Source organism: Panthera leo, chromosome B3, assembly GCF_018350215.1.
Source record: "Panthera leo isolate Ple1 chromosome B3, P.leo_Ple1_pat1.1, whole genome shotgun sequence".
NCBI classification, from domain to species: Eukaryota; Metazoa; Chordata; class Mammalia; order Carnivora; family Felidae; genus Panthera; species Panthera leo.
Genome location: NC_056684.1, coordinates 39,881,185 through 39,908,301, shown reverse-complemented (window position 1 = coordinate 39,908,301; position 27,117 = coordinate 39,881,185). Strand labels below are relative to the sequence as shown.

Below are 27,117 nucleotides of genomic sequence, written 5' to 3'. Positions count from 1 at the left end.
TATTAATAATAAACATAAAACTGTAACTGAGATCTCAATATTTGGGATAGCATATAGAGAATCCTCTGCAGCTAATCATCAGAAACTGAAACTTCTGACAAACCTCACCAATGACCTTTTCAGTTTGACTATACAGAAAGGCTGACATGGTAGTGTAACATAATTTACTCTTGAATTACCATTACCTCTAATCATGTAGGAAATGAGTTGTTTGATTCATGAAACAAAAGATCTGTAGTAGGATCTTTGTATTTCAGAGAATTACTGCTGACACTAACAGCAAAAGTGGGACTGTTGACTTCTTCCTTCTCTCCGTGTCTGAATCATTAATAATTATCACACACTTTATAGAATTAAGGGTTTAGTTCCTCTGGTTCCTCAGCGAGGGAAAACACCTTAATATTTGAATGACCGACCTCTCCAGCTATATGAGATGCTCAACAGGTATTTGAAGAATAGAGTAATAACAGAATAAATACTCCTTGGTTCTCCTATAGCTCAAATTTGAACACTCACAAAATCCAAATTTGAAATAAACACACACATGGAAAATAAAGAAATAAATAGTTTTCTTAAATTATTTCTTATACCACATTGCAAAGTATTACCAGTTATGGGGATTTTTAGTATCTGGTGAACATAAGGGAGAATCATGTTAAGTTCAGGAAGAACATAACTCTGGTTTATATAATTTACACATTTCTATGCAATTTGTGATTTGTAGAAAAGGTAAGGAAGAAAAACAACAGAGGAAGTAATACTTACACACGAAGGTCTCTACATGAGTGCATAAGTCGCCACATTTAGGACAACGCAGCTGGTTTCCACCTTTCCCTGAACTCCCAGAGCCTGATTTTTTACTGCTTCCCTCACTTGCTGATTTCTAATGTTCATACAGGAGAAAAAAAGAGTGTCAATTATTACTTTCAGGCAACCAATTTATAGGTAAGTTAAATATAAGCATGTTAGCTTGTAATTAATCTTATAATTTTTTTTTTTTTAACGTTTATTTATTTTTGAGACAGAGAGAGACAGAGCATGAACAGGGGAGGGGCAGAGAGAGAGGGAGACACAGAATCTGAAACAGGCTCCAGGCTCTGAGCTGTCAGCACAGAGCCCGACGCGGGGCTCGAACTCATGGACAGCGAGATTGTGACCTGAGCCCAAGTCGGCCGCTTAACCGACTGAGCCACCCAGGCGCCCCTATAATTTTTATAATTTTTATAATTTCTATAGTGGAATTATTAGTATTATTTATAACTCTACTATTACTGGTATCAAAAGATCCATTTACCACAAAAACAAAACCAGTTCTGGTAAACACATGTATTTATCTGTATTCCTGCTTTACATGGTATGAGCCAGCATATATAATAAACAGCTTTCTTTCCATGACTCAATCAACACTAGGAAAAAAAGTTACTACAGGTAAAATACATTTCAGTGAAACTGTATCAGGAGCTACTATCATGACAAGTAGTGATTCATAACTTTCTTCAATCTCTAAAATGGGGATTTTCTCATCTCTAAAATGGGGATAATTTTACCTACTTTGGAGAGTCATTGTTAGGATTAAGTGTCGATATCAAAGCACCTAGCATTTTGTCTTATATATAACATTACCTCAAGTGTTAGTGAAATTCACATAATGAAAAAAATTGATAATAATTCCTTGATCCAATACAATCACTGATCATCTACTTGCTAGCTACAGAGTAGCCCAACATTAAGTTGTAGAGATATCCAAAATTTTTAGGTAGAGAATGAGGTGGGGTTTATACTATCATGAATTGTTAAGAGTTGTGAAAAAAGACGGCTATTCCTAATTTAATCCTACAGACTGCATAGATTTAATGAAGCTTCTTAATACTTTGGAGTGTTAGAAATTTTAGTTAATGCTAAGTGCAATACTTATATAACTAATTTATGGTTGAAACTAAAACACAAAATAAAATTACATAAAATTCTTCACCTGATTTTATATACTTCACATTTCCTACAGAAAACATATAAACCAATGGAATAGAGAAAACTATTATTACATTTAATTGTTTGAAGGAAGGAACTCAAAAAATATATATATATTCCAATAAAGGTAAGATACCTTATTTCCATCTCCAGAGCCATCTTTACTTATCCCATCTTTTGATGCAAAGTATGCTGGTGTTTCTGTAAAGGTTCTAAAGGGAGCTCTTCGTAGAATCTGAGTTTCAAAGGTCCCGAGCCTTCCTAAAACAGGTATATGAATGCGACCACAAGATATACCTAGAAATACAATGAGATTTATTAGTCTACACATCAAACATTAACATGCCTTCAGTAAATCCCCTGAAAACAAAAATTCCTTAAGTATAAAGGAGGTTGAAAAAACTGTAGTTTTCACAGAGGTAGTAACAAAATGGTAAATGGTGACACCATCAGAGGCAAAGCCCCTTTAAAAATAGGCTAGACCTGGGCCTCTGGTAAATAAAGATGTTTCTTTCTGGGCCTGTCCTTTGATAGTGAGGAAAGACCATTTGGGTTATTGCAATGAGTGGCTCTTTGAAAGTGTGAGAGATGAGCAGTTCAACATCTGCCTCATCTGTAGGGGAAAAAGGCCATTTACACCCTATATTCTAATTCTTCTTTTATTATTTCTATCAATGAGAATAAGCAATTGACATAAACACATGTGTTTTAATGAAACATTTCAATCCTATAAAAAATTTTAGTAAACACTAAAACCACTATCTTGCTTTCAAACATTTTAACCTTTACCATGTATTTTTTTAAATTTTTAATGTTTATTTATTTATTTATTTTGAGGGAAAAAGAGCGTGAGCAGGGGAGGGGCAGAGAGAGGAGAGAGAATCCCAAGCAGGCTCCACACTGTCAGTGCAAAGCCTGATGTGGGGCTCGAACTCACAAAGTGTGAGATCATGACCTGAACTGAAATCAAGAGTTGGATGCTCAACTGAATGAGCCACCCAGGCGCCCCTTACCATATTTGAAGTTAAGATTATTAAAAAGGATATAGGTTAACCCCTGACTTATGTGGCAAACTTTTTCTGTAAAGCACCGGGATGGTAAATATTTTCAGCTTTCTGGGCCATCTAGTCTCAGTTCCAACTACTCTGTCTGTAACATGAAAACAAACAATATGTAAACAAATGGGTGTGGCCAGACTTGGTCCATCAAAGGATCACTGTTGGCTGAACCCTGGTTTTTTTTCTCATATAAATACAAAATAAACTCCTAAATAAACTATAGTCAATGGCAAAAGAGCCATAATGTAAGGCAGCATTTCCCAAGTTGGTCTTTATTTTTTTTTTTTTTTATTTTTTTTTTTTTTATTTTTTATTTTTGGGACAGAGAGAGACAGAGCATGAACGGGGGAGGGGCAGAGAGAGAGGGAGTCACAGAATCGGAAACAGGCTCCAGGCTCCGAGCCATCAGCCCAGAGCCTGACGCGGGGCTCGAACTCACGGACCGCGAGATCGTGACCTGGCTGAAGTCGGACGCTTAACCGACTGCGCCACCCAGGCGCCCCTCCCAAGTTGGTCTTTAAAAGAGTGTTCCCTACACAAGAAAATCAAATGATCTCAGATCAAACAAAATTCCACAGATTCAGTACTGAATATTGTAGGGCTACTCAGAACCCTGCATAAGTTAACATACATTAGTGAATTATAATGAATCGCCAAAGAAGGAAGTTTCCCAGCAGTTTATCACAGCCATTAGGAGGTGATAACAAAAAGGGGGAAGGGGATTAAGTTAATACTTAAATAAATTTAAGAAACTGATTTTATCTCCCTCGTTTTGTTCCCTGCGAAATTTTCAACCCAGGCTTTAAATTCTTATTTCTTTACAAGTTAGGGCTTTTAAGAGATCATGCACATATGCATGTACTATATCCAAACACAAAAATTGGTTTAAAATTACATCCTTCTAACAACTCAAAAGCAATTGTTTAGTTATATAACTGACTGACTTTATTAACTCCAGTTTTCCAAAACATTTGTGTACACTGTTAGAACTAGTTTCTAACTAAAATAAAAACATCAAACTTAACAGGAAAGATACAAAGTTTCTCATCTCTACACGAATTCACAAACACTAAAAAAGGAATAAGATTTATGACACTCTAGTCCCTAATCCATAGACTGTAAAATGCTGCTGAATGCTAATTAAACTAATTAGTGCTGATCAATTAATGCTTAATTAATATCAATATTAAAATACATTTGATGTTTTTCTTCTAAGTAATGTTTTCAAAAGACATTTCAAACTTTCTCAAGCATAACATTTGCCATTTTTTTGCAGTAAATGATAGCTACTACTCTCATTAGCATGAGATTTAAAGTAGTTCATGAATTTTAAGCCAAACATTAATGATTTTCAAAGGACATAATATGATTAAACATAATATGGTTTAATACGTCAATCTAAAAAGCAAATCTAGAAAAGTAATGGGGGAAAGGGATAGATGAAATGAAGAATAGAGAAACTTGAGGTGCCTGGGTGGCCTCAGTCAGTTAAGCATCCAACTCTTTGGTCATGATCTCACAGTTTGTGAGATGCTCTGTCTCCCTCTCTCTCTCTGCCCATCCCCACTCACACCGTTTCTGTCTCTCTCTAAATAAAAAATACGAAATTTAATGGATGTTAAGGCTAGGTGATGGGTATTTGGGTGTCCCTTGTTCCATTTTGCATATGTTTCAAAACATCCACAAATTAAAATGAATGGTAGCATAATAAAATAATTTACTATAATCTATGTAACAAGTATAACTTTTTAATCAAAACATTACAACATATTGGTTGTAATGCAAAAAAACTACAGTTACAAGCTTTATATCAGACTATGTACTTGGATGTTTAGAATAAAACTTAACCCTCAAGTATCACACACAGTGTATTAATTCCCATTTACAATAAAATACATCTTTTGGGGCGCCTGGGTGGCTCAGTCGGTTAAGCGTCCGACTTCAGCTCAGGTCACAATCTCCCCGGTCCATGGGTTTGAGCCCGCGTCGGGCTCTGGGCTGATGGCTCAGAGCCTGGAGCCTGCTTCAGATTCTGTGTCTCCCTCTCTCTCTGCCCCTCCCCCGTTCATGCTTTGTCTCTCTCTGTCTCAAAAATAAATAAACGTTAAAAAAAAAATTAAAATACATCTTTTAAAATTGTGTTTAACAATTTATCAGAGCTAATATTATTAGAAAATAAGCTGAAAATAAATTATCTTCAAAAATTTAAGAGAAATAAAAATTACGAACAAGAACCTTTCAAAGTCTACTTATTCTGAATAGAAAGAAAAATAAGTCCTTCACTTAAATAACTTACCAAGTAACATATAAAACCAATGCAATCATACAGTTACCATAAAAAAATACTGTCTGAAAAACATGTTCATGTCATTTAAATTTCTAAATTTGAGAATTTCTTGGCTGGCTCTGATGCAGTTTTAACATTCTATGCATAGCACGGATTGCAAGGGGTATTCCCTGGTTCTGACTCAGAAGGTTGCAGGTGGGATCCAATAATGCATTTCTTTTTTTTGTTTTGTTTATTTTTGAGAGAGGGAGAGCAAGAGCGAGAGACAGAGTGCACTGTGCACCAGCAGGGGAGGGGCAGAGACAGACAGAGACAGAGCCAGAGAGCCAGAATCCAAAACAGGCTCCAGGCTCCGAGCTCTAAGCAGAGTTTAATGCCAGGCTCAAACTCACAAACTGTGAGATCATGAACTGAGCCAAAGTTGGACACTTAACTAACTGACTGAGCCATCTAGGTTGCCCCCAAGAATGCACTTCTTTTCTTTTTTTTTAAAGCAGGATAAATTATTTTCTTTTAGCGGGGGCAGGGAAGCAGCAAAGGGAGAGGGAGGGGAAAAGAAAGAGAAAAAGAGACAGAGAGAGAGAGAGAGAGAAAGAGAGAGAGAGAGAATCTTAAGCAGGCTCCATGCTCAGTGAAGAGCCTGACACAGGGCTCAATCCCATGACCCTAGGAGCATGACTTGAGGCAAAATCAAGAGTCAGAAGCTCCATCCACCAAGCCACCCAGGTGCCCCCCACCCCCACCAAGAATGCATTTCTAACAAAATTCCAGGTTATACTGATGATGTTGGTCTGGGACCACACTTTTTAAACTACTGTATTGAACAGTTTAAATAATTAGTCACTCACCAATCCTATAAAATCTTCACAGAAATCACTGTAACAACCTAATCAGGATTTTTAAATCCTTTTTATGCCATGAACCCCTTTGGGAGTCTGGTGAAGGGTACGGATGGACCCCTTCTCAGAATGTTTATAAATGTATAGAATAAAATACATAACAAAGGAAACCAACTGTATTGAAGTGGTTATCAAAATATTTTTAAAATATGCTTCTTGCCAACATCATACTTAATTGGTGGAAAATGGACAGCTTTTCCTCTAAGGTCAGGGGGAAGATAAGGATGTCCACTCTCACCACTTTTATTTAACATAGTACTAGAAGTCCTAGCCACAGCAATTAGACAAAATAAAGAAAAAAAGGCATCCATGTTGGTAAAAAAGAAGTAAAACTCTACTTGTAGATGACATGTATAGTACATGTAGAAAACCCCAAAGATTCCACCGTAAAACTACCAGAACTGATAAATGAATTCAGTAAAGTCACAGGATACAAAGCAATGTACAGAAATCTGTTGCATTCCATATACACCAAAAAAATGAAACAGGAAGAGAAATTAAGGAAACAATCCCATTTACAATTGCACCATAAACAATAAAATATCTAGGAATAAACTTAACTAAAGAGGTGAAAGAAAGACCTGTATGCTGAAAACTATAAAACGCTGATGAAAGAAATTCAAGACGATGCAAAGATATGGAAAGACATTCCATGTTCATGGGCTGGAAGACAAATATTATTAAAATGTCCATACTATCCAAAGCAATCTACAGATTTAATGCAATCCCTATCAAAATACCAACAGCATTTTTCAAGTAACTAGAACAAACAATCCTAAAATTTGTATGAAACCACCGAAGACCTCAAATACCTAAAGCAATCTTTAAAAAGAAAACTGGAAAGATCTCAATTCCAGACTTCAAGTTATATTACAAAGCCGCAGTAATTAAAACAGTATGGTATGGGCATAAAAATAGACACATAGGTCAATAAAACAGAAAGAAAAACCTAGAAATAAACCCAAAATTATATGGTCAATTAATCTTCAACAAAGCAGGAATGAATACACAATGGGAAAAAGTCTCTTCAACTGTCAACATCCCAAAAGGTGTTGGGAAAACTGGACAGCCACATGCAAAAGAATGAAACTGGATCACTTTCTTTCACCACACAGAAAAATAAACTCAAAATGGATTAAAGACCTAAATGTGAAACCTGAAATCATAAAAAAATCCTTGAAGACAGCACAAGCAGTAATTTCTCAGACATCAGCCATAGCAATATTTTTCTAGATAGGTCTCCTGAGGCAAGAAAAACAAAAGCAAAAAATAAACTATTGGGTCTACAACAAAATAAAAAGTTTCTGCACAACAAAGGAAACAGTCAATGGCAACCCACTGAATGGGAGACAACATTTGCAAATGATATATCCAATAAAGGGTTAGTATCCAAAATATATAAAGAACTGATACAACTAAACACCCAAAAACCAATCCAATTAAAAAATGGGCAGAAGACTTGAACAGACATTTCTCCAAAGAAGACATCCAGATGACCAACAGGCAAATGCTAAGATGTTCAACATCACTCATCTCTAGGAAAATACAGATCAAAACTACATTGAGATATCACCTCACACCTGTCAGATTAGCTAAAATCAACAACATAAAAAACAACAAGCATTGGCAAGGATGTGGAACAAAAGGAACCCTATTGCATTGTTCATGGGAATGCAAGCTAGTGCTGCTACTGTGGAAAATAGTATGATGTTCCCCACAACATTAAAAATAGAACTACCCTATGATCCAGTACCCAGTACTACTGGGTATTTACCCAAATAATACAAAGTCACTAATTCAAAAGGATACACCCCTATGTTTATTGCAATATTATTTACCAAACTATGGGAGCAGTCCAAGTGTTTATCGATAGATGAATGCATAAAGAAGAGATGACACACACACACACATCACTCATTCAACCATAAAAAAGAATGAAATCTTGACATTTGCAAAGACATGGATAGAACTAGAAAGTATTAGGGGACCAGGTGGCTCAGTGGGTTAAGCATCTGACTCTTGATTTTGGCTCAGGTCATGATCTCATGGCTTGAGCCCTGTATCGGGCTCTGTGTTTACAGCACAGAGCCTGCTTGGGATTCTCTCTCCTTCTCTCCCTGCCCCTTGCCCTCTTGCTCACTCACTCGCTCTCTCTCTCAAAATAAATGTAAAAACAAAAAAAAAAACCAAAAAAAAAAAAAAAAAAAAAAAAACCAAAAAAAAACAACTAGAGAGTATTAAGCTAAGCAAAATAAGTCAGTCAGATCACACCATATGATTTCACTCATGTGTGGAATTTAAGAAACAAATGAGCAAAGGAAAAAGAAAGAGAGAGAGAGAAACAAAGAAACAGACTCTTAAATACAGAGAACAAAACTGATGGTTACTAGAGAGGAGGTGGGTGAGAGGATTGGTGAAATAGGTGTTGGGGGTTAAAGAGTACACTTATGATGGGAAAAAATAATAATAAAATTAAAAATAAAATAAAATATGCTTTTTAATTAACATAATTAAATAAGATTTAAAAGCTTTTTAAATAACTACCATGATTTCAAAGTAGTAAAAAGTATAAACGATTTTTTGAGATATGAACAACTGTAGCATGACACAAAAATATTTGTGATTTTGATTGGTAACAAATTCATAGATACTGCTAATACTACTGTGGGTTGTTGCCTACGTTCAAAATTGAAGGAAATGCTACATTTCAGTTAGTGATTAGTGAAAATAAAGTTACAGGAACTTCTGAATTCTATCCCTGGACACTCTGGAGGCCTGTGAATTTCAGGTGAAGAAGCCCTACAAAAGCCAAAAAGGGAAGTATTTCTGAAAAGTATATTTCGAAAGAATACTTGGCAGCAACAAGAGAAGATAGTTAAAAGCTAAACCATTTACAAAGCTTTTGTCATACGGATAAAACTTTGAGTTTTAGACCTGCTTTAAAAAGAAACAGCAGAATAAGGTACCTTGATTTTAGAGCTATTAAGAACTAGCAGAGTAATTTATGCAACTTTTAAATATTTGAATTTCTATATTCAATCTTAAACCAAGCTTTCTCTAAAAACATAAATGATTCAGCTTAAAAGATAAACTAATCTTTAAATTTTAGAAACTAATGAAAATTTTTAAATTATCATCTCTCTCTAGTGACAATATTTAAGTGTATAACAATTGATGAAATGGCAAATCAAGTTAAATGCTTGCTTAACCACCTAGCCTCTAAAGACCTCTAACAAAAATTGGAAAAAAATTTCTACAAAAACAAACAATGCCAATCAACTTAGTAGATGCTTACTGCTTTTATTAGTCTTAAAAATTCAATTTATGCCCGTTATTGTTTCCTGAATTCTGAATACTTCTTAATAAAGAAAAATACCATCATTCCTATAATAGCTTTCCTCAAGTTTAAAAATGTTTCATGGGTTTTCAGCAAGGCTAGTCTGCTGGTGTGAAGAGGAATATGCCAAGAAAAGAGAAACGTTTATCAAGAAATAGTTTGCGATTCCAGAAATAAAGATTCTCTAACATTTATTCTAATTTGTATTGTATTTAAATAACGAGACTTAAAATCTAGCTAAAACCTGTTAAGATAGGCACATTATGCAACTATCATGAAAATCATGATGGGCACCAACATGTTTGAGCATCTTCACATTTACACCCTCATGAGGTGACACCCTTTCACTGGACATGAACTTAAAGTAGCCAAAAATCAAGGGAATTACAGGTGATTCCACAACTGTCACAGCCAAATTCAGACCAAGTACTGTCATTCAGAGTTTCATTAATGGAATCAAGCATTCCTGAATGCACATATTTAGAATGTTAATTGTTCTGTATGCAAAGCACATTTAAAATACGTATGTATTTACACATATGTACAAAAATAGATAACAAATTGAAAAATACCAGCAATTTGGGTAGAAAAAAAATATTTAAAATTTCTCCTTTACTACAAGTTTCACTCAAAGAGCATAGTGTGAAAAAACACATTAAATAGGATACACATAGCCCACCAGGAAAAGAAAACAGTTCCAGTATCTAATATGACAATTTACCAAATTTTTCTTCAAACTACCATTTAAAATTTTTATTTATGGGGGCCTGGGTGGCTCAGTCAGTTAAGTGTCTGACTTTGGCTAAGGTCATGCTCTCATGGTTCGTGAGTTCAAGCCCCACATCAGGCTGTCAGAGCAGAGCCCACTTAGGATCCTGTTTCTCTCCCTCTCTGCCCCTCCCCTGAGCGTGCTCGTGCTCCCTCTCTCTCAAAATAAATAAACATTTAAAAAAAGATTCTGTATTTTAAAAAAGAAAAAATAAAAATTTTATTTTTTTAAAAAATGTTTATTTTTGAGAGAGACTGCACATGAGCAAGCGGAGAAGGGGCAGAGAGAGAGGTAAAGAGAGAATCCCAAGCAGGTTCCAAGCTGTCAGGGCTTCAGCACAGAGTCCAACTCAGGGCTCCATCTCAAGATCATGACCTAAGCCAAAATCAAGAGTTGTACGCTTAAGGGACTGAGCCACCCAGGGGCCATCCATTTAAAAATGTTAAAGCCTAACATGACAAACAGAGATAGAGAATAGCATTATATTTCAAGAGAGCTCTGAAATCTTTTTATTCTTACTTCATTGTATAATTTCTTGTTGAGACTATTTTGATTAAATTTTTTGTTTATGGATAGTTTTGAAATTCTTAACTTTATGTTTATAAGAATAATAAACTAACTGAAGTTCAATTCTGATTTTTCTCTTTTGCCCCTTTTCCTCTTTTCAAGAATCCTAAACAAAAATAACTTTTCTGGAGTTTTTTAAGTCCTTAAAAAAAATCTCTATATTGAAGACTAGTGTATAATCTTAGAGTTTCTACTACGGAAAAGAAACATTTTGTGTAATGAAGCCTTAGGAAAGTCTTAAATTGATGAGAAAACCAAGCTGTTTGACTGTCATGTAAAAATATTAACTTCTATAATGATATGAGGTTATGTCCCATATTTTAAGCTTAATTTACTCCTTTACAGTAAAAATGGTTTAATCACTTCTGAAAACTTATGGCAAACTTATAGTAACAAATAATAATACCTAAATAAGCCATTAATTTGTGTTGCTTCACCTAATGAGTCATTAAAATTTTAAAGCAGTGGTTGTTTTGAAAAGAAAAAAAAAATCACCACGCACCGCCTATGATTCATAGTTTTACCGGAAAATTGATTGAAACAGATGAAGAACTTTGTCAAAGAAGCCTTCTCTGCCCAAAGAGAACACACACCTTTTACCCAACTCCTAGAAATGATATTATTCTTTGTGAGCTCCAGTAGATTTACACTTGCAGTTGAGGACTTATTCACTCTATCTCCAGCACCAAAACAGGGCCCAGCCTCAAAAAAAGACGCCAAATAAGTGAATTTCAATGTCACTTTCACATGTTTCCAACTCAAATTCCTGGAGTTCAGGTTTAACAATGTCTTGAGACTAAATTCACTCCTTTACATTTAAGTATCACTTTATAAATGCTTCTGCCCACATTACTTCATTTCATCCCTCTTTGTGAAATAAACTGTCGAAAGAGATACCTTAAGTATACGGTAGGAGCTTTTATAATTAACCTAAAATACAGGAAAGGGGGGCCTTTTTAATTTATTTAGTTGACAAGTCAAAATAAAATAACAGAATCCAGCCTGTAGTCTGACACTCATAGATTTGGGGGAAGAGGAAAATGGTTTCTGTTCCGGAATCCCTTGACTGGTATGACACTCTTTCACAGCTCCTGATAAACAAAGTAAAGGTAAACAAGCGCCATCCTTAAAACTATCTCAGTCAAGTTGGGAAAACCGGCAAACGACCAACCGAGACACTGAAGTACTTCAAAAACAACTTCTACGAGAATTTCTCCACCCCGGCCGCTTCCCTGCGGGCCGCGAGGTTTTCCCGGCTCCGGGAGGGCCATGAGCCCCGCTTATGCCCCGGTGGAAGCGGCCGCACAATGACAGTGACACCGTGGGTCTCGCGCGGCCTGCGTCTGGGACAGCTGGCTCGGCGCCCTGAAGGGGGGCTTCAACAGTAGCAGCCCCTCCCCCGGGCCCTTCCGGGAACCCCCGACAGGCCGGAAAGGAACCCGACCGGGCTCCGGAGGAAAAGCCGAAGGTAGGGAAGGCGGCAGTGCCCGGCGGACCTGAGTAGGGTGTGGGGCACTTTTTAACGGAAGGAGCATTTTGTGCCTCTTCCAGGCTTTCTGCTAAGTGACCACATTCCGGCTCCAAAGTCAAGAGGCCTGAACGCGCGCGGGCGGGCGAACAGAAGAGGTCTACTTCAAATTTGAGAAACAGATGCTCCAGAGGTTGGCAGAACCCCATCCTAAAGTGGGGGAGGGGGGTGCCAGGAGAAATCCCATCACACCCTCAAGGCAGGGTAGACCTCTTGCCCTCCCCGGGATCCCCACCCCCGGCCGGTACACTCCTGGGCCATTGGCTCACGTGAGGGACTACTTCGTTACCTCTCTGCGCGGAGGCGAGCGAGGAGGTGATGAGCCGCGCGGCGGCGGCGCCGCAACTACAAGCGCCGCAGCCGGACATCTCCGCTGGGCCTAGGCTGGGGCTTTGCCCCCTGCTGCCCTCCGGTCTCAGCGGCCCGACTCCTATTCGCAGGGCGCGCTGACTTGGCTCCGGACCCTCCCGCCGGCCCCTAGACTCAGTGCAGAGTTCACCGCCCGGGAGCCAGGCCTTCGCGCTCTCGGTGCCCGACTGCCGTCTACTCTGTAGACACTTAGCCCCCCTCCCTCCCTCCCCCTCCTTCTCTTACCCTCACCCCCTCCGCCTACCGAGCCCGGGGAGCGTGCGCGCGCCTGCGTCCTAGGCCTAGGGAGGGGGTGTGGGCGCGCTCTGCGTATACGTGGGTGATACGCCGAAAAGCGGAGAGGGGAGGGGGGCGGTAACCTGGGCGCCAATGAGCACGCTACGGCGTACGGCCGACCCCCACTGGGATAACTACAATTCCCGACATGCAATGCTTCCGGAAGCCCCTTATCCTATCATCGAAAAGTGCTACAGATGCGGGGAGATGCGTGCCGGGAGTTGTAGTCCCAACTCCTGGCAACTTTCGGTTTGTGGTGAGGAAGGTCATAATGAGACCTGTTGGTGGCTTAGTTGGCCGCCGGACTCTTCAAAATCCTTTGGCTGCTGCTGGACGCTTCAAATTGAATAAGTTTCTTCCACCGGCGATTCCACATCTTCTGTACCTTATCTTCTTAGTTTCCTCACTTACAACGTGGAAGAGGTATTTTTACCTAGTTCCCCGAACAAGAGCTGTTGGCAGACAGCTCTCTTTCCTTGTTCTCTCAAACCAAGTGGTAACTCTTCCAGCTGTTATTAGTCCCTGGATGCTTAGTGATCCTTTGTCGGTTCCCTTAAGGACTTAAGCTGATCACACCCTAGTAAATAGTTTTCTGTTAACCTTTGAGCGTCTGCAAGGCTGATTCCTCTCCGGACAGCTAAAGCAGGTGTACAAGGTGGAGGATGGTGACAAATGAATCTGACTCTACATTTTGGTTGGCACCAGATATTTACTTTGTAAGATTTTGTGAATATTTGCTAAGATTTTTGGCAACTCCAAAGCTCAGGAAAATTGCCATGTGCGCTTGGATGCCTTTAGTTGTGAGCTTAGGTGAAGGGAGGGGGGTGGGGGGCAGGGAGAAAAGGGACAAGTCCAGTCACACAAGTTATCTAGCCCTCATTATTCTTGGATCAGAGAAATGTAGCATCTGGTTCCCTGGGTCTGGCCATGAGGAGGGGCGTTGGCCTTGGCCCAGGCCACACGTGTTCTGTGTTTTTCTCTCGTAGGGAGTTGACTCCTGTTATCTTTTCAACTTAAAGTGGTAGAGACCAGAAGGTAGCGCAGGTATTCCTTAGCTGCCTCTATTAATTGAATTTCGAGAGAGGAGAGACTCTAAAGTTTCCTCAATCCAGTATTTTCAAACTGTGTTCCTAAAATCCGTCAGAAGCCATAGCTCTGTGGTGGGGGTGAGGAGACTTTTAAAAGGGTGGACCTCTTTTGTCTCCTTCTCCATGCCACCCCTACATCAATCAGAGCGGCTCTGTTTTTATCTATTTTATTTATTGGGGTTTTGTTCGAAGACAGAATTATTCTGCTTTAAAAAAATTTTTTTTTTAACATTTATTCATTTTTGAGAGACAGAGTGTGAACAGGGGAGGGGCAGAGAGAGAATACACACAGAACCCGAAGCAGGCTATCAGCAAAGCCCGTCGCGGGGCTTAAACCCACGAACTGTGAGATCCTGACCTGAGCGAAGTCAGACGCTTAACCGACTGAGCCACTCAGGCGCCCCCGGAATTGTTCTGCTTTAAAACCGTGTTCGGGAAACCAATTTGACAATAAATTTCATAATTAATAAATAAATAAATAAATAAATAAATAAATAAATAAATAAATAAATAACAGGGTTCAAAAACCATTGATTCTAGTACAAAGCTCTTTTAGCAAGGAGCTAAGTCACATTGACCCTAACACCCAATTTAAATTCCTTTCATTCCACCCCACTTCTATTTCAATTATATGCAATTTCCTTCTTATACAAATAAAGAAGTTGTTCCTAAAACCCATAGGTTGGGTGCCCAGGTGGCTCAGTTGGTTAAGCATCCAATTTCAGCTTAGGTCTTGATCTCATGGTTCCTGAGTTTGAGCCCTGCATCAGGCTCCACACTGACAGTGCAGAGCCTGCTTGGGATTCTCTTTTTCTCTCTCTCTGCCCCTCACCCACTTGCACATGCTCTTTCTCCAAATAAATAAATAAGCTTTTAATAAAAAAAACCTATAGATTGCAAGGGGCACCTAGGTGGCTCAGTTAGTTGAGCATCCTACTCTTGATTTTGGCTCAGGTCATGATCCCAGGGTTGTGGGATCAAGCCCTGCTTCAGGCTCCGTGCTGAACATGGAGCCTGCTCAAGATTCTCTCCCTCTGCCCCTCTCACCTACTCGTGCTCTCGCTCTCTCAAATTAAAAAAAAATATGTAAAAATAAATAAATAAATGGGGGAAAAAAGGAAAAAAAAGTTAAAGCCTATAGATTGCAAGCTGAAGAAAAGCATAGCTCAGGTTCACCTGAGGCTTTCCTTTCTCTGACTCTTGAGAAATTTGAATTCAACAAATATTTATTGAACACCAATTATATGCCAGGCACTGAGGAAATAGCATTGAATCAAAAAAAATGTTTCTCTCATGGAGCTTCCATTCTAGTGGGGGAAAGATAAGATAGACAGTAAGCATGTAAAACAAAAACATATGCTACTGGTATGACAGGAATACCCTTACGTTGTTGTGTCATATATCCTTATATTATTCCCAGAATGATGAAGCATTTAATTTTATTTATGGATTGATGTTTTGTGTTTAGCCTGTATTCCCAACTGGACTTGGAGCTCTTTGAAGGCAGGTATTTCATTATATCCTTGGGCTAAATACACAGTAGAAAATCAGTAAGTACTTGACTAAATACTCCTCTTCCAACAATGCTTTTGCTTGGCAGAAACCTGGGGTGGTGTTTTTAGAAAATCCTACATATAATCAGAGCAAATTATAGTTGACAAAGAGGTGTTAATGGATACAAATGCAAATTTATACAATGGTTAATCCAACTGATGAGTGTCCCAGAAGGAATTCCTAGGAGATGCCTGATTAGCAGCACATAGACTTTGCCCTACAAAGTGCAAAACAAAGAGAGCTGTACCCAACTCAGTTTAACTTTTTCTCAGCAATGTGAACAAGGGTCATATGGCTTTGGCACCAGACTGGTGATATTTTCATCACACGGACAACATGAATTTGGTAGTTTTGGTGCATCATCCCAATTCGGTGCTCGGTGGGACAGAACATACCTGGATTATTAGGAACAGCTCCCAACAAGCATGGATTGGGACACTAACTTTGTGCTAGGGTCTTTAATGGTGTAAGTCTTACAGCAGTGTTTAGATTGAAGAACTTGTACCATGGGGATACACCAAAACTTCCCATTTGGTATTGGAGCACAGAAGGTTGTCAAGTTTAAATAAAATAACATCTATTTGGGAAAGGGTTCAAACGTAAAGGACCATTCTTTAGGAACTACTTTGCTGTTTGATAAAGGAGCGTATTCCATTTTATAAGTGTACATTCCCTGACCTGAAATTCACACGTTGGGACAGTGTTCTTGCTCCAAGGTGTGGCCAGGTAGCTAAAAGATGGAGCAGACATAGCTGTCTGGGCAAAGAGCAATGAGGCTCCAGAGGCACATTAAGACCTCCTCTCTCACTTGGCACTATGTGGACAACCCCTGCTCAGGTTACTCTCAGGTCATGCCTCCACATTCTGGATTTGGAAGCACAGAGTGAGACTTTCCCTGTGATAAAATGGATCCTCAACTAGGAATGTGATATCATTGCATAGTCACATCTTACCAGCTTTTTGGAACAAAATACTTCCATATCACATCTACTTTCAACTCTTTTCTGACAGGTTAATGATACTTAAAAAAGAAAGTGCAATTTTCCAGCTCAAATAGTTTCATTCAAGTAGCTGACTCCTTATCCTGAGTTATTTACCTTTTATAACCTACATAGCTGAAAGCACATAACTTGTAATGTCTGCATTTTTTATAAAATTCTTTTTTCTCTTTTATATTTGATCCTACCTGCCAGGACTTTGAACCTTATGAGTTGCTAAGTGAAAAAGATTTTTATAGGTTAGAGTCAGCGAGTCATCCAATTTAGCACTGGATTTTTCAGATGAGGAAACAGGCCTATAAAAAGTCAGGGACTCATCTGACGTCACATAATGAGTCTAAACAGAGAGAGAAATAGAGTCCAAGTCTCCTGATTTCATTTTATTTTTAAGTTTATTTATTTTCAGAGAAAGGGAGAGAAAGCAAGCGTGAGTGGGGGGAGGGGCTGAGAAAGGCAGGGAGAGACAAACTCCCAAGCAGGCTCTGTGGAACCCAAGCCTGACGCATGGTCTGATCCTATGAACCGTGACCCGAGCAGAAATCCAGAGTTGCCTAACCCACCAAGCCACCCAGGTGCCCCAAGTCTTCTGATTTTAAAACTGTGTTCCTCAGTCATCGATTCTTAAACCAAAGACTCTTTTTGATAAACATCAAAATCTCACCTTCTCCACCAGAGATTCTGGTACAGCCTCTGAGAGAGGCGTGATTCTTTTGGGAACCACTGTATCTTCCGAATAAAGACATTTCTTTTTAATTTTTTTAATGTTTATTTTATTTTTATTTTTTAAATGTACATCCAAATTCGTTAGCATATAGTGCAACAATGGTTTCAGGAGTAGATTCCTTAATGCCCCTTACTCATTTAGCCCATCTCCCCTCCCACAACCCTTCCAGTAACCCTCTGTTTGTTCTTCATATTAAAGAGTCTCTTATGTTTTGTTCCCCTCCCTGTTTTTATATTACTTTTGCTTCCCTTACCTTGTGTTCATCTGTTCTGTGTCTTAAAGTTGTCATATGAGTGAAGCCCTATGATAACTGTCTTTCTCTGACTAATTTCGCTTAGCGTAATACTCTAATTCCATCCACGTAGTTGCAAATGGCAAGATTTCATTCTTTTTGATTGCCAAGTAATACTCCATTGTATATATATACCACAGCTTCTTTGTCCATTCATCCATCAATGGACATTTGGGCTCTTTCCATACTTTGGCTAATGTTTATTTTATAGAGAGAGAGAGCACGAGCAGGGGAGGGGCAGAGAGAAAGGGAGACATAGAATCCAAGCAGACCCAGGCTGTCAGCACAGAGCCTGATGCGGGGTTCGAACTCATGAACTGTGAGATCATGATGTGAGTTGAAGTCGGATGCTTAACCGACTGAGCCACCAAGGTGCCCCTGAATAAAGACATTTCTTTTACGTGGCTGGACACTGATCCTTCAGATTAGCAGACATTGATACTACCAGGCAGGTGACAAGAACTCAACAATTATATTTAAAAAAATAAGGACAAAAAATAAAGTGGGGTTTATGCTCGTAGGTAGTTTGAGACTCAAAATAATACTAACAACATTGTGTAGAACTCTACAAAGTTACTTCCCACCTACTTTCTCATCTGATTTTCATAGCAACACAGTAAGGTATTGTTATTATCTGCATTCTGGTCTTAGCAGCTGAGAAAATTAAGACATAGAGGGTTTAAAAACACTTGTCCAAGGTCACAGCAGAACCAGGACTCTCACCCTAATCTCCACGAGTATTTCCATTACTTGCCTGTATCCTCTTACAAAATCTGATAAGATTTAAGGGGTCTGCAGAGTCTCCCCTCCCTACCCAGAGATATCTCACATCAGGGACTAAAAAGCCGCCATTCCATGAAGGCGGTGATCCCCCATCCTTCCTTCTCTTAAGAATGACCTGGGTATTTGTTAAAATATATGTAGGCTCCTCCCCTAAAGGTTTTGATAAAATAGTCTGTAGTGGGGCTCAGGAATCTATCTTTTTTTAAGATTTTTTTAAGTTTATTTATTTATTTTGAGAGAAAACGAGTGGAGGAGGGGCAGAGAGAGAGAGTCACTGAGGATCCAAAGTGAGCTCCGTGCTGACAGCAGAGAGCCCAATGCGGGGCTTGAACTAATAAATTGTGAGATCATGACCTAAGCTGAAGTTGGACGCTTAACTGACTGAGCCACCCAGGCACCCCTCAGAAATCTATTTTTATTCCTAGAATCATGAGATGCTAAGGTTTATTTGCAGAAATGAATAAAGTGCACTTGCACTGTGGTGGTAGAAACCTGTGCCTTTATTTCTTATTGTCTCTTTTTTAGGTTCTCTCCAGTTGCCACCATTTTTCCCCTCAGGGAGCAGCTGCCCAGCCTTGATATTGTAGGGAGACCAAGGGGTCTATAGGAGGGTGCTCACCATTCTCCTGGGCCTGCCCTTGGGGGCCGGTAATGACTTCAGATAGCACAAGGCCCCTTTTGTCCTTGATTAGAGGACAGTCCTTTATCCTGATGTTCAGGAAGATGGTCAGCAGGTGGCACTAACTCACCAAAGTTTCCCTCTTTGAATCTATAGGGTAGAAGGGGTGAGGGTGAGGGGAGTGTTCTTAAAGCTAATCTTTTGGAACTTTTGGTGTACCAAATCGTGAAGACAGTGCCAAGAAATCCTTGTTTAGTATTTTCTAAAGGGCAAAGATGTCAGAGGGAGAAGGACTGGTGATTCCAGCTGGGTTACTTACCAGCTGTGTGACTTCTGGCAAGTTACTGAGTTTTATAAGCCTGTTTTTTTTGTTTGTTTGTTTTTTTGTTTTTTTTTTTCAACTATAAATTGGATGCTCTTGACTTCCTGGGTTAAATGTGAGGAATAAATGATTCTTTGACCTGTAGTACACAGTAGGTACTTAATAAATAATAAAGATCTTTTTTACTGTGCAATGCTGTAATTTAGGGCTTTCCTCTTATGCCTGTAAAAAACCTTTTAGTTGTGTTTCTTAGCCAGTTTGTTGATGACCTCACCCTACTCCATTGTACCTCAGTGTTGTAAGGAGCTTGCTTGATTTCAAATGAAAAACTGAAAGACAATTTAAATAAAGACTTGGGGGAAAAAAGGAAAAACTGAAAGAGAGAGGTGAAAGAGGAAGTAGACCCTTGGTTTATAAGTCCTTTTCAGTTTGCAATTAACGTACATTAGGCATAATATTAGATAATAAAAGTGATATTTACTTCAGTAACAATTGTAATCATTTATTATTTTCAAGCAGTATTTATTTATACACAAGCAACCACTAGGCTTTGTGTGTAAAGTAGTAAATTAGTAATTGGTAAATTAGTCAATACTGAGGAAATGAAAAAAAAGGCTTTGAGTCACCAAAATAAATGTTGCAAAGCTGGCACATCAAAGTTCATGTGCTTTGCTCATACCCAGGCATTCAGGATTTCACTTTGAGTCTGTTTATTCTTTTTTTTTTTTTTAACATTTGTTTTTGTTTATTTATTTTTGAGAGAGAGACAGACAGAGCATGAGCATGAGCAGGGGAGGGGCAGAGAGAAGATGGACACAGCATCCGAAACAGGTTCCAGGCTCTGAGCTGTCAGCACAGAGCCCAACGCAGGGCTCAAACTCGCAGACCTCGAGATCATGACCTGAGCCGGAGTCGGACACTCAACCGACTGAGCCACCCAGGAGCCTGAGTCTGTTTTATTCATTTTAAATATTGACTTGGTCATATGTATCTCTATCCCACAAGTGAGTACGTTACAAAGGGGAGAGGCACTTGAAGCAAGTGAATTAATCACAACCAAAGAGTTTTCTAAGAGTCTGACAAAAAAGAAGGAAACAGAAAAATGGAAGCAAGAACTTAACAAGAAGAGTATATAGTCTGAATTTATCTGGTATTGGTCAAATTTCTTATATATCATATCAGCCCTGGATGCCATTTTATTGTACTACCATAATAATTGGCATTCATAATTACATTCCTGATACATCAAGAAAGATTCAATTGTGTTATTTCTGTTTTTAAAAAGATAGAATATATGCTTTCTTACAAAGATCTCTGCTCAAGGGGTGCTTGGGTGGCTCAGTCGGTTAAGGGTCTGGCTTCAGCTCAGGTCATGATCTCATGGTTCATGGGTTTGAGACCTGCCTCGGGTTCTGTGCTGACAGCTCAGAGTCTGGAGCCTGCTTCAGATTCTGTGTCTCCCTCTCTCTGCCCTCCCCTGCTTGTACTCTGTCTCTGTCTCTGTCTCTCTCTCTCTCTCTCAAAAGTAAATATTAAAAAATTTTTTTGAAGATTTCTACTCAAAATAGATCAAAATGTTAAAATTTGGAGCTTAAAGAGAGGTAATAAAATTGAATTTTCTGGAAAACTACTTCTGTAGAACAAATGAATCTCCTCCAATACCACAAAAATGAAGCATCACCTTGTTAAATCTAAACACATTTTCAGTCTTTTTCATTTCCAGCTGTGGGTGCATAGTAATAACAGCAAACATTTATATAGTGGTTACTATATATGCCAGTAACTAATATATACTATGTTCATGTATATGTTCAACTAATCCTCATAATAGCTACATAAGGTATGTATTATTTCCTCAAGTTTATAGTTGAGGAAGCTAAAACATACAGAGGTTAAATAAATTTCCAATATTGCATTGCTAATAAAAGAAGCAATATTTGAACACAGATGGCCTGGTTCTAGCGCCATGCATTTAACCACTGCCCTATGCTCTGCAGGACTCACTATTAGATTGTCTTAGATGAAACACATTTTTTATTGCATTGGTGGGCTTACAAAAAGAAAATTCTCTAAGAACATATATGCCAACTCTTATGTTACTGCATAGAATGAAAATTTATCATATGAGTATTTTAAAGAATCAATAATAAATTCAGGAGGGGCGCCTGGGTGACTCTTTCGGTTAAGTGTCCGACTTTGGCTCGGGTCATGATCTTGCAGTTGGTGGGTTTGAGCCCCGCATCAGGCTCTGTGCTGACAGTTCGGAGCCTGGAGTCTGCTTCAGATTCTGTGTCTCCCTCTCTCTCTGCCCCTCCCCAGCTTGTGCTCTGTCTCTGTCTCAAAAAGTAAAAAAAATTAAAAAATAAAATAAAATAAAATAATATGGATCAATTAAATTAGTATTTGTATAGTGGCAAAACTATCTTCAAGCATTAGGACAAAATAAAGACATTTCAGATAATAAAAACTTGGTAGAACAAAGTTGGACTCATACTTCCTGGATTCAATACTTACTACAAAGCTGCAGTAACCAAGACAGATTTGTACTGTCATAAGAGTAGATATACACAGCAATAGAATAGAATTAAGGGTCTAGAAATAAACTCTCACACTTACAGTTAATTTATTTTCAACAAGAGTGCCAAACCCATTCAGTGGGAAAGAAGAATCTTTTCACCAAATGGTGCTGGGTCAACTGGATATCTATATACAAATGAAGTCGGATCTATATATCATCTCTGTCTAGATCTATATCTAAATATCTATTCATAAATTAACTCAAAATGATTCAAAGACCTAAATGTAAATACTAAAACTATAAAACTTTTAGAAGAAAATATAGATGTAATTTCATGACCTTGGATTAGGCCACAATTTCTTAGATATGACACCAAAAGCATAAGTAACCAAAAATAAGTAAATAAGACTTCAACAAAATTAAAAACTTCTGTGCTTCAAAGGACCCTGTTAAGAAATTGAACAAGCCACAGAATGGGAAAAAATATTTGCAAATCAAGTATTGATAAGGGTCTGGTATTTAGTACTCAACAATAAAAAGATAACCTAATTTTAAAAATAGGTGCTATAGACTGAATGTGTGCCCCCAAAATTCGTATGTTGAAACCTAATCCCCAATATGATGACAGTAAGAGATAGGGTCTTTGGGAGGTGATTAGGACATGAGGGTAGGGACCTCATTAATGGAATTAGGACCCTTATATAAATTTGTCCCTAGCACCACACATTTGTGAACCAGGAAGCAGACTCTGACCAGATACCAAATCTGTTTGCACCTTAATTTTGAACTTCACAGCTGCCAGAACAATAAGAAATACATCTCTGTTACTTATAAGCCACCCAGTCTTTGGTATTTTTGTTATAGCAACCCAAACAGATTAAGAAAATAGGCAAAGGATTTAAACAGACATTTCTTCAAAGATATAGAAATGACCAGTAAGTATATGAAAAGATTCTCAACATCACTAGCCATTAGGGAAATAACAAATCAAAATCATAATGAGATATTTCATACTCACTAGATAGCTATCACTTAAAAAAGTAGAAAAAGGGGCACCTGGGTGGCTCAGTTGGTTGAGCATCCAACTTGCCTCAGGTCATGATCTTGCAGTTCGTGGGTTTGAGCCCCACATTGGGCTCTATGCTGTCAGCTTGGAGTCTGGAGCCTGCTTCAGATTCTGTGTCTCCTTCTCTCTCTCCCCCTCCCCCACTCACACTCTATCTCTCTCAGAAATAAATAAGAATTAAAAAATTAAAACAATTAAAAGAACAGAAAATACCAAACACTAGCAGGGATATGGAGAAATGAGAATACCCTTGCTGGTCAGACTATAAAATGAGGCAGCTGCCATGGAAAATAATTTGACAAAAGTTAAACATAGAGTTACTACCTGACCTAACAATTCCCCTCCTGGGTATATACCTGTGAGAACTGAAAAGATATTTTCACACAAAAATTTGTATATGAATGTTCATGCCAACATTATTTAAAATAGGCAAAAAGTAGACACACTCATCAACTGATAGATAAATGTGGTACGTCCATACAATGGAATACTATTCCACCATAAAAAGTAACAAAATATCAATACATGCTGGGACATGGATGACACTTGAAAACATTATGCTAAGTGAAAGAAGCCAGACATAAAAGACCACATACTGTATGGTTGCATTTATATGAAATGTCCAGAATAGGCTAATTCACAAAGACAACGTGGTTTGCCAGGTGCTCAGTGGAGGAGGGATAGGGAGTGATTGCTAATAGGTATGGGGTTTCTTTCTGGGATAAAAATGTTCTGGAATTAGAAAGTGATGGTGGTTTTACAACTTTGTAAATACAGTAGGGGCACCTGGGTGACTCTGTTGAGTGTCCAACTCTTGGTTTTGGCTCAGGTAATGTGTGACTGAGCCTCACGCTGGGCTCTAGACTGATAGCATGGAACTTGCTTGGGATTCTCTCTTCCTCTCTCTGTGCCTCTCCCCCACTCATGCGTGCTCTCTCAAACATTAAAACAAAACAACTTTGTGAATACACTAAAATCCATTGAACTGTGAATTTATTGTATGTGGATTATATTTTAATTTTAAAAACCTTATTGTTCTACCAACAATAGGCCTTCCCTAAAATTATTTCTAAAAGGTATTCTTCAGGAAGAAGAAAAATGGCCTTAAAACAAGGTCTGAGGTGATAAACAGTTAAATAAATCTAAACAAACATTGTACAAAATAATAAATGCTTATTTTGAGCAGCAAAAATACTAAAATAGTTTAAGGGCTGAAGATACAACTAACTTTGACTTTGTTACAATCACCATATATAATAAAAATTCAAGAGAAAGCACTAAAAGAATAACAAAAGTGTAAAACTTACAAATTAGTATAAGGGAAAGAAATAGAATAAGAAAAATATTACTCAATCCAAAAGCTAACAATAAGAGAAAAAGTGATTTAGAAAGAAACCATCAAGTAAGATGGTAAAATCATATCTAAACATAACTATAATCACCATATGTATTTAATAAACTCACCAGTTATATACAGATTTTTAGATTTACTAAAACAAACTAAAATCCAGCTATAATGCTGCTTACAAGAAACACATCTTTTAAAGGATACAGAGGGGTGCCTGGGTGGCTCAGTCAGTTCAGCTCAGGTCATGATCTTGCAGCTCTTGAGTTCGAGCCTGGTGTCTGACTCTGTACTGACAGCTCAGAGCCTGGAGCCTACTTCAGATTCTGTGTCTCCCTCTCTGTCTGCCCCTCCCCGCTTGCACCTGTCTGTCTCTCTCAAAAATAAATAAGCATTAAAAAATAAAAATAAATAAAAGGATACAGAAGGTTAAAAGTAAAAGATATGAGCAACTACTAATCCAAAGAAAGTTGGGAGCTATATTATTAGACAAAACAGGCTTTAAGACAAAAACCATGATAGGAACAAAGAACGTAACTACATAATGATAAAAATTCAACTTGCAAGAAAGCACGAAGATTCAATACTTAATATGCATCCATTAAAAGAGCTTCAAAATATATAAAGCTGAAATTTAATCACAAGGACAAATTACATGCACCATCTAGTGGAAGATTTCAACACATGCCTTATTTACTGAACTGAACAATTAACAAGTTTGAGTTAATGGTTCTATGTAGAGCCCGGCACCCAATGATTAGAGAATACACTTTGTTTTCTCCCAGGTGCACAAAGAAACTACCAAAACTGACCAAGTACTAGGTCACAAAAAAAGATTCTACAGATTTCAAAAAACAGGTACCACACAGATCTTATTCAATGTATTTAAAATCCCCTGATGTTTGGAAATGAAAAACCCTAAGCTCCCAGTAAACCCACTATCTGCTCACTATCCCGCTGAAGTATTTACCTTTTGGGGTGTCTCCACAACTCATCAGGATTCCTTTTCTTGAATTTCTGCCACCTCCCCCAGCAACCATCACTGTATAATAGGACTGCCCTTTAATGCCCCCACCCCCCACTATGGCCACGTTGATTGGACCAGAGATGGAGTGCTGATTCAAACTGGGCCAATCAGTTGCTCTCTTCAAGGAATCTGGGCTTAGAGTAGAGCTCTTCTTTGACTTGAGGAGATGACCACCTCTCCTATGAACCCTGGGGAGCAGAGAAACCTGATCTGCAAAGAGAAACTAAGGGATCCTGCAGAGTAGAGACCACACTATGACAGGGAAAGGCTGAGAAACAGACTGGCCAGAGGGACCTGGAAAGCTAAGACAGCTAGAAACAAAGAAAATCTGAGACAAAAAGCATGTACAACAAGACTGAGTTAGAGATTGAGAGAGAGCAAAAACCACTGAGAGAGAATAAAAGAGAATCAAAGCCAGAGAGAGTGATGACCTGGATTCTGATGGCTTTGCAGTGCCCGATTCCATCCTTCCTGATGTCTGCTAACATGGCACCCCCTGTTACTTGTAACAAAAGCCTTCAGCGTGCAGTCCCACCTCTGCTCCTCAGCTCTAGCTGTCCCTTTGCCTGAAACTCCCACCTTCCCTGTTCCTCCTCCAAATTGGCTTAAGTCCTCCCAATCTTTCCAAACCGTTCTTGTCCTGACATCTTGGTGATATTTTCCTCTATCACCTCAGCTGCTAAAGCTGTCTAAACTCTAGAGAGCACTCTGCCTGGAAAATGTCCATGCTTGGAAACAAAAGCAGCCTATCTGATTATGCCCTTTATCCCTGCCATCTGGTATGCATCCTTATACAGTTCATTCTTGGTAACTGGCTGATCAGCCTGTGTACAGCAGGCTGAGACTGAAACCCCAGGGCTTTTCTAAAACGAATGTTCTGTCCACCCAGTGTGTAGAGTCTCCACAGGGGAAGGAAACACCCGATGAATCATCAGCAGTTTGATGAAGCAGAGGCATCCAAGAAACTGTTCTCTTAGTCTCACTGAAAATCATGGAAAAGACTTTAGAGATGGTTTAGTTTCTAATCTAGATCAACTCCTTCATTAAAAAATTCCTTCCTTCCTTCCTTCCTTCCTTCCTTCCTTCCTTCCTTCCTTCATTTTTGAGATATAGTTGACATATAACATCATATTTTAAGTATACAACCAACTCTTTCATTTATAGATGAGGCAAATCTTGGGGAAACCAAAGTCACACTGCTAGCAGGGAGCACATCTGTCTTTAGAAGCAAGATGCTTAGAAATTAGGTAACATGAGTTCAACTTGATAGTGTTTCCTTGTCTGAAAGAGAGTTATCTGCCATCCCTTCTCAGCCTCTACCCCTGTTTTTGCATAAGCTGTTTCTGCTTGTGCCATTGAGCCTGACAGCCATATCTTCAGCAAACCAGCTCCTAGCTATCATTCAAATTAAATGTCACCTTCTCCAAGAAACCTCCTCTGACCACCAAGTCTGACCACAAGACCTCCAAGTCTGGTGCCACCATGTGTAGCATATTTTATATACACATGAAAGCCTCTCTGCTTGCACACATGGTTTGGCATACAGTAGGCACTCAATAAATATTTGGTGAGTGAAGAAAAACATCAGGTACCACTTACCACCTGTTGAAGTCCATTTATTCAGCACCTCAGTGGAAAACAGAAAAGGAAGGGCATGGGGTGAGACCCCAATCAGCTCACTTTTCCTAGCACCTCCTCTTTGTGAGTTTGAAGGGAACTGGGT

The 27,117-nt window shown here is 38.7% G+C and overlaps 1 protein-coding gene across 3 annotated transcripts in view; it reads right to left on the bottom strand.

Annotated features, from left to right (window-relative positions):
- CLPX (caseinolytic mitochondrial matrix peptidase chaperone subunit X) overlaps positions 1-12,973 on the bottom strand; it is a 40,137-nt gene extending 27,164 nt beyond the window's left edge. The window contains exons 1-3 of one of the 3 annotated variants that reach the window (XM_042941691.1): positions 12,703-12,973; positions 2,105-2,265; positions 766-883 (exon numbers count right to left, since the gene is read on the bottom strand). In XM_042941691.1, coding sequence (XP_042797625.1) covers positions 766-883; positions 2,105-2,265; positions 12,703-12,781 — 358 coding nt within the window. In that variant the 5' untranslated portion in view covers positions 12,782-12,973. Of the gene's footprint in view, positions 1-765; positions 884-2,104; positions 2,266-12,056; positions 12,223-12,381; positions 12,632-12,702 lie in introns of those variants that run through there. The other 2 variants (XM_042941689.1, XM_042941690.1) reach the window with 2 other exon arrangements.
- Between the last annotated feature and the right edge of the window lie 14,144 nt (positions 12,974-27,117).